The sequence below is a fragment of the Gavialis gangeticus genome, unplaced genomic scaffold (genome assembly GCF_001723915.1).
Source record: "Gavialis gangeticus isolate Ggan-Ray unplaced genomic scaffold, GavGan_comp1, whole genome shotgun sequence".
NCBI classification, from domain to species: Eukaryota; Metazoa; Chordata; order Crocodylia; family Gavialidae; genus Gavialis; species Gavialis gangeticus.
Window position 1 is genome coordinate 96,561,552 of NW_017729024.1, and position 15,331 is coordinate 96,576,882.

The window sequence follows — 15,331 nt, forward strand, 5'->3', positions numbered from 1 at the left end:
GGTCCTCCGGATGATACACACAACTGAAACATAAGCCAACCGGCTGCAACCCAAATCATAAGCCCACCGGCTATAACCACACAATCAGCCTACCGGCTTCTACATCAGGTCCCAGCCGTCCTGGCTCTCAGGCCAAAGCCTTCTAGTCAGGCTTCTCTCCGCCTGCACCATAATGCAGCCCTCTAAGTGCCAAGCGGCACTGCTCAGTCTAGCTCTCCCGCAGAGCTCTTACACGCAGGCTGCCAGAAGGGAACTGCCAGCCAGGCTCCGGCCTAGCTGTTTATAAGGGCCCGGCCCTGCCCCCTTCCGGTCACATGTCCCATCTGGTTGCTCTAGCAACCCGCAGCTGAGCTGCCCTGGTGATTGGCATCTGCTCTAATCCTTACTTAGGCACGGGGCACCCAAGTGCCCCCGTGATGCTTATGTTAAGAGACATTACCATACTCTTTGAAACCAATTTAACACAATCTCATGACCTGTCGTGAAAGAATGGCTTCCATGATCATCCAATATTACAGGCAGAAAAGCATTTTTAATTAAATGCAGTTTCCCATGTAAGAGGGGAAAACAAGTTTGCTGGAAACAAATTACAAGTTTTTGTTGTTCCTTTAAAAATCAAAGAAACTTCTGTCAGACTTTACCATTGCTAAATACTTTCCCACAAAATAGGCAGAAAGCTTCCCCCGCTGCATAATCTATAGCGTCCCAATGGTATTCCAGGAGAACCTTTAGAGCAATGATGTAATTCTATTTTTCTAGGTATTTCCATTACTCTTGGATATACTATATATCTCAGCTCTCAGGCTCTATGCCCATTCTGTCACTCACCTCATTGATAAAATTTCCAACCACAGTAAAAAATAGATGGCCATGAGGTTTTCTAGTCAACACCTGTCCACTAGGAATGGGACCAAAACAAACAATTCATTTAACAAAACCAATCTGATGATTACTTCACTAGCCGGTTTCAAATCAGCAAACCAGAACTGATCCCAATTCTATCCCCCTTAAGTTCTTATTGGAAAACAACTCAAATTGGCTTTGTTCTATATAACTATCTTAGAAGTTAAAAATTCAGTGGGGAATGCTAATATTTGAAGACACTTAGAAATCGACTTTAAACAAAAACAGGGTAATTTACAATAGGTTCAGTAAAAATAGATTTGCTCTGGTGCAAGGAAACCAGCAAAAACTCCTTGAAACTTTACATTTAACCAGAGAGTATATGGCTCATCTATATTACAACTGATTAAAATAAATTACTTAATGCATTATTGTCAGAGGAAGGATATAAAAAACTACTGTTGTATCTATAAACAATGTATTAAAAATACTGAATAGCAAGGGGATTCACCCTGATTTTCAAGCAATATTACCAATAATGTTAGGAGTTCAACTATGTCTCCAAGGGAGAATATACCATAGAGTATTAGGCACAAGTGTATATGTAATTATAACACTACAATAGTTTCAAATGTGATCAAACGACAAGGCAAATCATAACTATTAATCTATTTCATTTTATTTTGTAAAAAACTTCATTAACAAAATCTGTACCAATAGTAAATCAACAGCCCACATATCACCTAAGCTTTATAATCTCATACTAAATACCAAAGGGTATCTTTCTAATGATTTATCATTTTTTTTGGCCAACACAAAAAACTCTGTGTCAAAAACCTGTGTTCATGAAATGGGAATGCTAAACAGCATGTGGAATTGTTCTATACAATTTTGAACCATACATTCTTGCCAAAAAATCCGACTAGTTTAGGCGTCAGGAATATAAATCTTTTAAAATTCCTTCTCTCTCTATAAGGAAAACATTTTGAACTTTCTCTTTACACCCATTTCAAATGCTTGCCACAGAATGGATACTTTCTTGTATTTCTGAATCAGATCCTATAGTGTCATTTTTTGAATGATCTGTTTTGGGTACATGTTGATCTCCTCTGGCTTCAGCAGTTGCAATTTCTATTTCCTTTGTTCTATGTGGATATTTTTTCGAGGATCGGCTTCTACTTTTTTCACTAGAAAGAGCACTGGATTTTTTGCTACCCTTACTATTCAGATTAAGACTAGATTCAGAGACTGAATGCTGACTAGTAATTGATGGCTTCTTTGAGAAATACCCTTTTGTCTGTTCACTTTGTCTGACATTCTTGTCTGAAGACGTTAGCCTGCTGCTTTTGGATGTTTCTTCTTCCTTTTGCTGCTTATCTGTTTGAACTTCACATTCTTCCCATAAGCCTTGCTGTTGTGGAAGAGCAACCTGAAGTCCTTCCATTTCTCTGGAAACAACAAAGGCATTATTCACAAGCCCATGGGCCTGGATGAGGCCAGAAAAAGAAACTATATCTCCATCAGCATTCTGAAAGAAAAGATGCATATTGAAATAATGAAGAAACCAACTTACTAATACAGCCAAAAAACGTAATGATGAGTACTCTAAGAGCTGTATATTTTGTTGTCTTGTTTTACAAAGTTATGTGTACAGTTAATAAATTATATAACAAACTGGGTATGAAGGCATATTTAGAATGTCCCTTAGTTTTTCCTAAAAGTTTAGCTTGAAAGGGTAGTGATAGTTGTGGAAACCAATATAGAAGAAGTAAGCATTCTAGCGCTGTTTTACATAGCCCCTTTAATCTTCAAAGTTGCCCATACTACAGAACTGAACTTATTTTATTAGGTAAGTTAAAATGCACAAAAGATTCAGCAAAACCAGATTAGTCATGCTGAAGTATTTAAGAACCATTACAAGTCTTCTTGGTGTCCAAATGAGCATTGTCCTAAACTAGTTCAACTGCAATGCCATACTGATACCCATTTTTCAAATCTCCAACCATTATTAACATGGCCTGCTATGAGATTTTGCAAAACTAGAGCATTGTGGGACAGTAGCAGGACTAGATTAACCTTTTACTTAATTTGCTTTCACAGTGGCAACAATATGCTTCAGAAATTCAGTGTGTAGCCTCAAAAACAGGACTGTGCTATACTGAATTAAGTTTCAAGAAAAACTGAAACCAGTTTTTAAAAGAGATGGACAACATCACAATACATTAATATTCCAACTGATTTTAAAGATGATTCCACCTAACTGATTTCATCACTGCCCTGATACTTCTACAGGATTTTTGCATTGATAGCATGTTTTTAAATAATTTGGAGCACTTTTAACATGGACGTGGAACACACAATCTGACAGCCCTCAGATCTGTGCGTCTTAGAGAGGTTTGGGATCCAGTATACACTTCCCTTTACACAAAATTTACTTTTGCAGCCTGCTGCAGAGCCTAATCTTATCAGTATTACAGGATATTTCAGTATTTCAATTTATATTAGCCAGATATTCAGGATACACAACATTCTGTCTGACCTGTATTATCTGAGAGGCTTAAATGGACAATTAATATGGACTTGGACAAAAACATATGTCCTTTCTCTGCCAGTCTATTTTACGACAGTGACACTAACATTTTCATGGATGCATCACTAATATATCACTGCCACCTAGAACAGGATAAGAGTCAAGACACATTAACTGTATGAAGGGCACTAATCGCAATCTTTTTTTAAGCTTTCCCCCCTCCAACACTTACTTTGTTATTCACTGTGCGCTCTTGTCTTTCTTCTTCAAATGACTTCTCCTTTGCTGCATTAGCAGGTTTACGAAGAGTAGAATTCATTTGAGGATGACCCAACAAACCAAAATCAGATTGATCTATCCCAGCTATTGTAGCAAATTGACCAAGTCTAGAAAGAAAAAAAAATATTGGCTAAGATAAAGGTAAGAAAAACCTACTCAGAGCAGTGTATTCATAATTCTGAATAGCTGCAAGAAGCCCCACGGTCTGGATCCAGAGGTGGGTTATTTGGCCTGTGAGATGTTCAGGATCTGGCCCAGAAGAAGCCCTGCAGTCTGGATCCAGCTCAACAACTCATTTGAATTTGGCAGACCTGATTTAAGTGAAACTCATGTCTCTGACAGGCATTAACTTACAATGCAACTGAAGTGATAATCATGCTATAAATAGTAACCTTGCCATACAATCAGGGAATTAATAGCATAGAAAATGAGAAACCAGACACAAAAATGTTCCCCATGTTTTATACAACATTTTTATGGCTGGCTTCCATCATGCCATAAACTGAATATGCAGCTGGGTAGCCCTGCCTTGCAGGCAGCATTAGACAGCATGGTGGGGCCTAGCTGACAGGCAAGCAGTGGAGCCCTGCATGGGGCTGCACTGCATGGTTTTCAGGTTGCTGAGGCACAGGGAGTCCATCAGCTGGGCCAGGCAGAAAGTCATGGCAAGCCACAGGGCTCACTGAAACCCAGCACATTGCTTGCCTTGCTCCAGAGGTCCCTCAGAAGCTGCAGAGGAAGGTGGGTTGAGGTACTGGGTTACAGTGAGCCCCATGCAACCCAGCACCTCAACCCACTTCCATGCCCCATGCAACCCAGTACCTCAACCACTTCCCCACATGGTGCTTGCCTTACCCTTCAGCTGCAGTGTCAAGTAACCAACCAGCTGTGCTGGACAGGTTACATTCCACAGAGTGAGGAGGCCCTTGGACTCCCCTGGATGTGAACCTTGCAACACCAACTGGGTTGCAAGGTTCCATTTAAAATAATGGTAGGAATGGGATCAGGGACAAGATCCCACCACCCCATTATTCTAATGTCTATCAGGGGCCTCAAACCACCAGGAGCTGGGGCGGATGGGGCAGCTATGAGGGACAGGGATGAGGGAGCAGGTGGGAGGGCCTGGCAGGGGTCCCCCCATGGTCCTCTCCGTGCTCCTCCAGCCCCCTACTTACCAGCACACAGTCCAGCTCCCTGCTGCAGTGGGCCGGGACTGCCCGAATCATCGAAGCTCTCCAAAGATTTGGAGAGCTTCAAATGGATTTGAACTTTTAATTGGTCCCCTGATTCAATTCAGATTTGGAGAGTCGGTCAGCAAATCGAGCCGAACCTCCTCCAAATTGAATCAGCACCCGAAGCTTTGCACAGCCCTACAAGATACCCTAACTTCTGTGCCACCAAACTCCACAGGAGTCAAACTAAGCCTCCATAATTTTCCATAGGTTAATGTTTACATCACAATCTGAAAGAGGTTCTCTGACCAAAGGACATATGGGCATCAGGTATGAGAAACTCTGATAACCCTGATAGAAAAAGACAGAGCATACCTGCATGGAAGGCAATATGGGGAATACTGTCACCAAGAGCATCTTGATCAATTTAAAATCTGTAATGTTTCAAACCTAACAGTAAGTAATCTAGCATTTTAGTTATCAAAGACATTTCAGGCAGTAGGACCTTGTGGGGACATATGAAATATCTTTTCCATTTTGAAGACTAGGTTTTTTTCATGGTTGGCTTCCTGTTTTGTAGGGAAATATGATGAGCAGTCTTCATTCAATGTACTAATCTAGCCAGTATCCATCTGTTAACTGTAATGATATTGAATCTGAATGAAGCACCAAACCCTGGTTCTGTGATAAAAGATCTAGAAGCATGACTGGAAACTGTGGAGACAGGACAGCAAGTAGAAATGTCCTACCTAATATAGAAGTATGAAAATCAATTTAGTCTCATCTAGCTCTGGTAGTTACCCTGGAGCTTACAGGGAACAGTGAAAAGGTGTACAGTAGCCTCTGGCTCAACTAAAGAAAGGCATGTGTTAGGAATCCTGGATTTACATCTTCTCTCAAACAGAGCCTAATATTTGTGTTTTCTAGTAACAAGCAGGTCTACAACGAGATCTTTCCAATGGTAGAGTGTAAACCTTGTGATAGCTTTCTGCAATTACCACTCATAATTGGTATTGCCTGTTCAGGAAATTCACCAAGTTTCTGCTGGTTCTCTTCAGGTGAGAATGAAAAGAAGTAAAATCTAGGTTGGAGTTGGGGAAGGAACAGAAGGAAAACTGATGGAAGTTCACAGAGGGAGTTGTCTCTGGAGTTTATGGACATTCCTTCCTGATTGTAGAGACCATCTATCTGAAACTATATCAAACCATGATGAAACTAATTATTAGTCTTTTCTCCAACACCAACAGAGATTTACTACCTGGAGGAGAAACCACTTTAACGGCCACCTCTATCACTGTTAAATGGAACGGAGCTATAAGCAAAGTTTATGCAACTAAAAATCATAGGTACAACATGATTTGCTGCGGGTTGAGAGAGAAAAAAATAAGACAGGGAGGCCCTGAAGAGAGGAAGTTTATCTTCCCTTTGACTTTGTCACTGGACTTATAGACACTTTGGAGAAAAGGCACATATTATCAAGAAAAAAACCCCAGGGAAGAGGTTGTGGTAAAAGAAATAAAATACTCAGATATAAAGGCAACTTACCCAGCATCTTTAAGAAGATCCAAAAAAGCATGAAACTTTTTAAAAGAATTCTCAATGCTGCCAAGAACACCTTCATCTTCCAAAATCATATTAGTTACTGATTGTGCATGAAGTACTTCTGACAGAGAGAAGTTCAGGTTCCTTAATCTGGCATTTTCAACTTCTAGCTATTAAAAACGGAAGGAAAAATATCACTTACTGTTATCACTAGAGGACTATACATTGTTTTTTTAAAGCTTATTAGTATGTCTACACTGATCATTGCAATGCAGCATAAAGATATGCCGGATGGCTCTAAACCAAACCAATTAGTTCAGGTACCAGAAACAGTCTATCTAGAACAGCTGAAAGCTCCACATGGACTAATTTACCCTGATGAGAATAAGCTTATGTACAGCTCCATACTCCTGTGGCCAGACATTTTACAATAGTGGTGCCCAACCTTTTTACCCCATGGGCGAGATAAACAGCACCCAGTCCATGTGCGAACAAGATCTGGCTGGTGGGCTTGGTCAAGCTGCCATGTGGAGTGGCATGGGGGGCCCCATTTAACTGAGGTCCAAATTGAATCGGAAGCCTCTGACCCAGGCAGGGTGCCTGCCTCTCCCCAGGCAGGGGGAGCCGTGGGAGAAGCCCCCCACGGCTGCCCTGCCCAGCCCCAGCCCCAGCCCCAGCCTCCCAGCACTTTAAAAAAAAAAAAAAAAAGCAAAAAAACCCCCAGCACTCACCAGCTGTAGCAGCAGCAATCAGGGCCTCTGGGGGCTTGTGGCAGTGTCCCCCCACACAGCATGGGGCAGTGAGGATTGCCCCCCCCCACCTGCCACCCATGCAGCAGATGCCCCATGGCACGGGTACAGCGCAGGCTCGACAGGGCACCACGCACTGTCTGGGAGCTGGGGCTGCTGGGGATGAGCGGTGCCGGGCTCTGAGTGATTGCTGGAGCCACCCCAGCTCCCACGCAGTGTGCAGTGCCCTGCCAAGCCCCGCTGCGCTCACGCTATGCGACAGCTGCCCCATGGGTGCCAAGTGGAGGGGGGCAATCCCTGCTGCCCCCCACTGCTCCATGATGCACAGGGGGGCTCTACCACGAGCCCCCAGAGGCCCTGATTGCCGCTGCTACAGCCAGTGAATACAGGGCGGCTTTTGGGGGAGGTTTTGTTGTTTTTTTTTAAAGTGCTGGGAGGCTGGGGCCAGGTAGGGCAGCCATGAGGGCTTCTCCCACAGCTCCCCCTGCCTGGTGAGAGGCAGGCTCAGCTGGAGGAACTGTGGGAGAACCTGCAGTCGCCCGGCTGTACCTGCCTTTCCCTGGTCAATCCAAATCTCCAAATCAGCACCGAAACAGATTCAACCGAATCAAAATAGAACAGTGATCTGAAGCACCGAAACAAATCACTGTCCCTCCAAAATGGCTGAATCTGAAACTGAAACAAAACATAGCTGTTTCACACAGTCATAGTGCACAGCCCCTGATCTGTCTACCGGGGAGGGCGGGGCAAGGAGCAGCCTGGTCCTGATCCAGACAGGGGCAGATCGAACCTGATCCTGACTTAGAGGGGGAAAGCAGCCCAGCCCCAAACCAGATACACCAGGGGAGTGGTAGGAGCAGCATGACCCTGATCCAGATGCACTGGGGTAGGAGAGGGCAAGGCAGGGCGTTCCCAGTATGAACATGCCGTGGGGTGAGAAGTGGGTAGAGAGGAGGGGACGACCCAAATCCTTTAATATACATATCCTGTTCCTTGATGCTGAATTTTGTTGCAGAGATCCCTACTTCTTGGTTAAACTCTACCCAAAAGAATTTTCCACTACCTTTCAATAATTAGTTAATTCTTTACCCACTATAAATAATACTCAGAAGATTAACCACTCAATAGAAAACAAACAATCAAAATGGCTTGGAGGTAGGATGCCGTAAGCAGACTTATACAGTAGCTATAGTTCAAGGCTCTGTCATAGCATCAATAGTAGGGGAACTAAAGGGCAAACACACATTACCAAATTTAGGTTTCGTCATTGCCCAAAGGTTGGTAAATGACATGGATTACTTTGAGCCAAGAATCTGGACACAGCTAAAATCCTACGAAAAAAATGAAATATTCTCTTCACCTATTTTGATGCAACTGGTTCACAACATATTAATACATATATAATTGTTATTAATAGTCACTCCATTATAATAGCTAAACCATTATATCTCTCTCCAGGCAAATTCTGATATTACAAAACTAATCACTACCTCCATTATCCTTTCATCTGCTTTTACTCTTGCTCTTCTTTCTTCCTTTAATCTTAGCAAGCATTCCTCCAACTCCATCTGTTAGAAAGCAAAACATTCATTTCTAAAATGTAAGAGTATACCAGGGACCTGGCGGTCCCACACTTACCAGGACGACAATCACTGGCATGGTCCGCAGGCAACTGACTCATGGTCAGCCCCAAGGAAAAGCAGCAAGCCCACAGGCTGACAGCACGCTCCACCACGCCCCCACTCCTGGGGTAGGATGGGCAGCTGGCAAGCAGTGCACTCTCCATGGGCCCATCCCCCAGTGCTGAGTGAGAGCCAGAAGCCAGGCTCCACGTGGGCCTAGAGCCCAGCCTGAGAAGAGGGCAAGCGGCTGGCACAGCCAGCACCGCCTAGGACCCGGAGGCTGCAAGTGCTGGAGCTCATGAGCCCTTCTGGGGCTTTCCATACTCGGTGGCAGCCACAAAACACATGGGGGCAGGCAGGGATCTGACCTCCCAATATCCTTTATAGCAGGTACGGGCAATTATTTCGGGTGGAGGGCCGCTTACTGAGCTTTGGCAAGACATCAAATAACTATTAATTTTCTAAATTTTTAGGGGCCCCATAGAATGGCCTGGTGGGCTGCATGCGGCCAGCATTTTGCCCACCCCTGCTTTATCGTTACACCAAGTCATGGTGGACAAGATACAAAAATAGGAGAATAAGACACACATTGAACGTGTGGCACCCAGGCTCCACCCCAGTGTGGCCATTCAACCTGGATGTTTCTACAAAGACCATACTAAATTGCAACATTAATTTATTTAACATTGGCTTTTGTTCCTAAATTGATGAACACCTTTAGTTCATAAAATTATACCTACGATACCTGGCGGACAAGAATGCAATTTACTGGTTTACTAATGTGCAACTTTGGAATGGTAATGAGCTTTGGCAGTAAAGGAATGAAAGGGAAGTACTTTTTTCTTTTCTAATAAAATGACAAATCAATTTTACCAGACTAAAATACAGTACAGTATTTTTTTTTAATTTAAACATTATTGCCAACAATTTACAATAAAGATTCTTTTTTGTGCCTCCAACATTAAATGGAAAAATCATTTCCATTTTTTTTTTATATTTGCCTTGTATAGAAGATAAAATATGTTTATCTGATCAGGATTTCAGACTGGGATTAGGCAAAGTAAAATATATTTACGCTTTGGTATATTTTTCTTATCCATGACCATGAAGTAATAGGAATACAATATCTTGAAGTTTCAGGTGTTCCCCTCAGATAACAGAACTCCCCCCATCCCCAATAACAATCTGCTTGAATTAGAAGGTTTTATTTTATTGAATTTTGCCCACTAAATTTTTCAGGATTACAAGCCCTTTGGAAAGGGTAATAGAATTGTACTTATTATAACAAGGAAACAAAAGAACACAATCTTAATCTAAATCACTGTGGATAAACGAGCAGCACTACACCAAGTTAATGCTGATATGCCTGTTTTATTTTATACCCTGCTGCAATATTCCTGAAGTACATAGGATCTTTCAATATTTAAAAAGACAAAGAGCTGAACTAGTTAAAGGGATGGTTAGCAACAAACCTAGTACAAAGAAATAGTCTGAGCTCAAACAAAAAGACAGTCATTATCTCAAAAACTATTTTTTTCCAGAAAGATTGCCCACCTGCATTGACAACACAGGTTTTATATACAGCTTCTGAACTTTTCAGAGAGCAGTCTTTCAGGGTCATGTTCTACAACAGGGGTTGGCAACCCCCAGCATGCATGAGGCTGTTTTGCTCAGCATGCCACAGGTGGCCAGGAGGCTGCAGGCCCTGCTGCAAGAAGCCCAGGCTCTATGGTAGGCTGAAGCAGAGCCTGGCCGGCTGTGGCAGGTGAGGTCTAGGTGCAGCAGGGTGCCCCTTCAAGCTACAAGCCCAAGGCAAAGGGCCACAGAGCCAGGACCACCTTGGCAGGGGGGATGGAGGGGTGGCTCCCACCTGCAAAGATCCCCTCCCAGAGGCTCTGCAGTTCTGGAGGGGAGGCAGTCACCATGACAACCAGCAAACAGCTGGCAGTGGTTACCTAACAGAGCCCATGCGTGGAGCCAAATTTCCCTTCCGGGCTGGGGTGCACGTGGGGCTATAGGACATAAGAGGTGCCTGGAGAAGAGGGAGGTGGCAAGTGCCAGGGTGAGAGGCCAGTATGGGAGGGGGGCTCCCTCAGCTGCCTTGCAGGCAGAGGCTTCCACTCCATGCGCTCTGCCCCAATAGGATCCCAATTCACATTCCCCTCAGGATGCATCTGCACCACCAGCAGCTAAGGAGCAGCACCTCAACCAGGGGCCATGGACAGGCACGAGCCCCATCTCCCCAAACAGGAAGTCCCCATGCCAGCTGCAGCTAGAGCACCTTGCAATAGCAGCAGCAGTAGCATCAGCAGGGCTCTAGTAGTTTCCCCCATCACTGCTCCAGGGAAGCCAAAAACCGCTTCATGATAGCGTGCTTTGAGGCCAGTGAGGAGCCTCAAGCTGCAGAAGGGGGAGACCTACCAGGGCAGCCCCACCACACCTTGCTACCAAAGCCTCTTCCCCTCACCCCACCTGCAGCAGCAGCAGCTCCCTCCCTGCAGTGACAGCGCCCTGGGCACATCTCTAGTACACGCTAGAGCTGCAATGACTGCACAAAGCTACTGGGCACCCAAGTGTAGTTCAGGGCCTGTGCTCCTTCATGAAGTTCCCTAAGAAACAAAATCAGCCAACTAGGGTTTCAAGCTATCACTGGCTGGGAAGGAGACAGCCCAGAGTCACCTTCCATGGAAAAAGGACTCCCTCTTACAAATGGTCCTGTTTAGAAATATGTACAAAAAGAGGGGCACCCGGCAGGGAAGGGACAGGGGCACTGCAACCCCAGCCTCACCCCCACCATCCGCCCATGGTAGGCACACATGCACCCACTGCCAGCAACAAGAATCGTGTGCCTCACAACTCTCCTGCTGTCTTCCCCTAGCATGCCAAGTCAAGGCATAGGTTGAGGATGGAGTGTTTTTGGCACTCCTCCCAAAAACATTGCTGATCCCTATATTACAACTTTGAAGTCTATATAAGGAGAAACAGACCCAACTAGCACTGAGTTCCTCTCTCTACTATCAAAATTCTATTATTAGTGTATAAAATTGTAGGGAAGGAAGGAGCTTAGTTCACATCTATGCAAGCAATCTAGCTCCTATGAGTGACAGAGAGTCCGCAATAGGAGGCGTTTTAAAAATAATCCTTGTCTGGAACTTGAAAAGGCATCATTTGTTTCAGGAGTAGGAGGAAGGGATCTAGAAATAAGCAAAAGGTAATATGCAGTTCTATAATACTTAGTCACTGGGAGGGCTATGCTTAACTGTTGTTTGAACTGTAGAAGGCTTAAGAATTAATTACCCAACAAAAACAGAACCTCTTAACTTGATAATTCAATTTGACAATGCTTAATTTGGGACTTCATCTATTCTCCTTGCAAGAGTTTCTTTATAATCTTGAGATGAAAAGGTTATAGGTTCAAGTAAGGTGCCTCAAGATCCTTTCAAAGGTGCTGTGGGGTGCCACACAACATGATCACTGTTAGGTTTGCAAACAGATAAACCCAGAGATTTCAAATAGAAATCCACAGTTGTTGTCTGAGTTCTCTGCAACAGAAAAAGGTGTCTGTTATTTTTCTGCACGCAAAAACAAAAGTGAAAACTAAGAGATGGTACTTTCTAAGAGGTACTTCAAGTCTAAAAAGGCTGAGAGTCATTGCCTTACAGAAACTTATGTTGGAGATTAATCTAACTGGTTGCAGTTTTTTCCCTCCCTTCTCAAGTACTGAAGGTATTTATCTATTATACTTGGGACTTGGTCTTTAGCCATCCTGAATCAAGAAAAAGAGGGACTTGCAAAAGGAGTCAGAGGGGCTTAGGAAAACAGAATTCCAATGAAAACAGAACTTTGAGAAATGTTCATATGTTTCACTCCATGCTAAGAACACCAAGTCAGGAGTGGCCAATCTTTCTGGCAGGCATACCACAAATTTTGCCCTGCCCCCTCCCCAAGTGCCACTCTGAGTCCCATCCCCCAGAAGTGTACCTGACAGAGTGGCACAATTGCTGCAAGTTTGCTACCCCTGCCCTAAGCAGTATAATAAAATAGTCTTTTTAAAAAAAGAGTACAGCAAGCAACAGATGACACTGCATTCCCACTTACTGCCTATATGAAAAGAAAAGCACTAATAGTTGAGAACGCAATCCTCTTCTATAGTATCAACTGATTGATTGAGGACAGCAAGACAGAGGTAGGCTGAATATGTATTACAGAAAATAGCAACCAGGAAGTTACACTTTTTCAAGTTGACAAGCCTTTTCTACATCAAGCTGGAATCTATGCAAGCAAAATGTAAAGAACTTTCAGATCAGCCATTATCACAAACTTACAGAATTCTTAAAGTGTTACTTTACAAAATCAATTAAGTTTTTCTCAAACGTTTCCAAGCAAATCTTCTGTTTTAGGTTTTGATTCTGCAGCATACTTCTGCTCTACGAACAAATCTGATAAAACATTCAAAGGTACCATTTTTTCATTTTAATATTTGTTATCTGGTTGAATCACTGAATTTCTTTCCAGGGTAAAGATTTAATGATAATAGGGGCTTATAGGTAAATAACTTATTAAGAAAAACATCCCTACAAAACTTTTTTAGGTCTGGCTAATAAATTGAGTCTGCTGCTTTTGTATATTGTAAGAAATAAGCTACTAAATCATCATTACATACTTGCTCCATTAAAAGTATATTATTCTTTTACACATATACACGTGTGCATATATGTGTGTGTGCGCATGTGTGTATATATGTGCGTGTATATACACGCACATATATATACATATACACATGCACATAATGCATGTATAATGTGTGCGTGCGTGTAGATTATAAATTTTTCCAATCCTCTACACAAAGGCCATAGCACCTACAGTTCAAACAAATGAGAATTCAATGGGATTTAAACAAGATGGTAAGTGCTTTGCATGATACATACCTGCAAGATCTAACAAGTAACTATCTGATAAATGTGTACCAAATTCACTGTTGAAAGGAAAAATAACATTTTATGTTGACTATTCTACTAAGTAATATTAGAAACCTAATTTTCAAATGAGAATGGCTTGTGCAGACAAATTGGTGGGTACTGAAGCATATTGATGTGCAAACTTTGCTATGCAGCCTTGCTACCCACTTTTGAAAATCTGGATTCAGTCCCTAGGCTAAAATTTTCTTTAAAAAAGTATGTCATGATGAACTACACATGGACTGTAAGGCTGGTCCTAACAGTGGAAATCTGTTAACCTAAATGGCAGTTTCCCAGACATACAAGTGAACTTTTTGGCACCTACACAAAATTTGCAATTCTGTCACCCACTCTTATCAAGTAGTTTGGACACATAAGCATACGAGTATACACTGCATGTGTTCAGTAGGCTATGTATTGGCCAGATAGATACATGGCCATGTATAGGGACCTACTGAAGTAAAAAATGCATTGTACAATGGCTCCTTAAATCTTGCAGTTTCCCCTGCATGCCTCCCCGCCTCCCCCCAAATACTCCTGGTCAGCAGGGAGGCGAAAAGCATAGTTTTAAATATGGCATGGTTTTTGCCTTAAACTCCTTTGCAATTATAGTATTGAACAAGATTCCTTAACACTAGGCAGTTATGAAGAAGAACCTAGCACTAAAAGCATCAAAATGCAGAAGGGTTGGGTGGGAGTATAACACAGGAACAGTTGGATAAGTTGTTGAACCAATTTCCAAGTTTTCCCCTTTTACTTTTTAAATACTAATGAATAGCTAAGTAGCAGGTTAACAATCTTTAAATATGTATTACCAGCCGTAATAGTAACATAAGAATGAGACACTGCATGATCTGGAAACTGAAGTTCAAGACAGCAATTACAGTTTTATAGCCCTTGGGAATTTCCCCACGTGTTTAACAAAGCAAATCCAAGTGCTTCCAATTCCCTCTAGTGGAAAGAAGAGGCATATCAGTTCCCATTTTAATTTAGACTTAAATGTAATTTCCACAACTTTGTCAAAATCTTAGAATCAATTTACCTTGTTTTTAAAACTAATATTTTGTTTTAATAACACTTCAAACTTAAAGAGCCTGTAGGCTCACATTTCTGTAGTAAGAGCAGTAATTAAAAATGTATAACCTTCAAAAAACAAATTCTGACATCTTTATTTATATCCAGGAATTATTTGACTCCAACAAGGTTACTGAAGTATATCTGGTACTACACTTAATGTAAACAAGAGCATCAAAATCTTGATCCCATTGAAAGGAGCATGTATTGTAAGCTGGTGTTTGGGAACACTTCAAAAAGTACTAAATTAGTCTCTGTCCTCTCACAAAGAGAAGCTCTGGTTCCATATAAACAAATATCTACTTTTTTCTCTCTCTCCTCTCCTCCTCCATCCGAAACTGTTAAAAACCAAAGCGTTTCTTTCACATTAGAACATGTACCAAAAATAGTTGGTCAAGTCAAAGTCAGTCATTCAGCTGCCCCCTGAATCTTAAACAATTCTTCTTATATGGGTCAAAGAGTAATTTAGTATTTAATTTTTATTAAGTTGGCTTATGCAAAAAAATGCTGTCCTTAATATTGTTGAGATATCTAGTTATTCTGCCCCAAGGGGCGGGGGGGT

At 42.4% G+C, this 15,331-nt stretch overlaps 1 protein-coding gene across 3 annotated transcripts in view; it reads right to left on the bottom strand.

The window, feature by feature from the left end:
• Positions 1-1,500: 1,500 nt before the first annotated feature.
• Positions 1,501-15,331, bottom strand: part of CEP78 (centrosomal protein 78) — a 44,704-nt gene continuing 30,873 nt past the window's right edge. For all 3 annotated transcript variants that reach the window (XM_019517424.1, XM_019517423.1, XM_019517422.1), the window contains 4 exons: positions 8,606-8,683; positions 6,370-6,536; positions 3,606-3,759; positions 1,501-2,371 (listed from right to left, as the gene is read on the bottom strand). In XM_019517424.1, the coding sequence (XP_019372969.1) occupies positions 1,853-2,371; positions 3,606-3,759; positions 6,370-6,536; positions 8,606-8,683 (918 nt within the window). In that variant the 3' untranslated portion in view covers positions 1,501-1,852. The remainder of the gene's footprint in view (positions 2,372-3,605; positions 3,760-6,369; positions 6,537-8,605; positions 8,684-15,331) is intronic.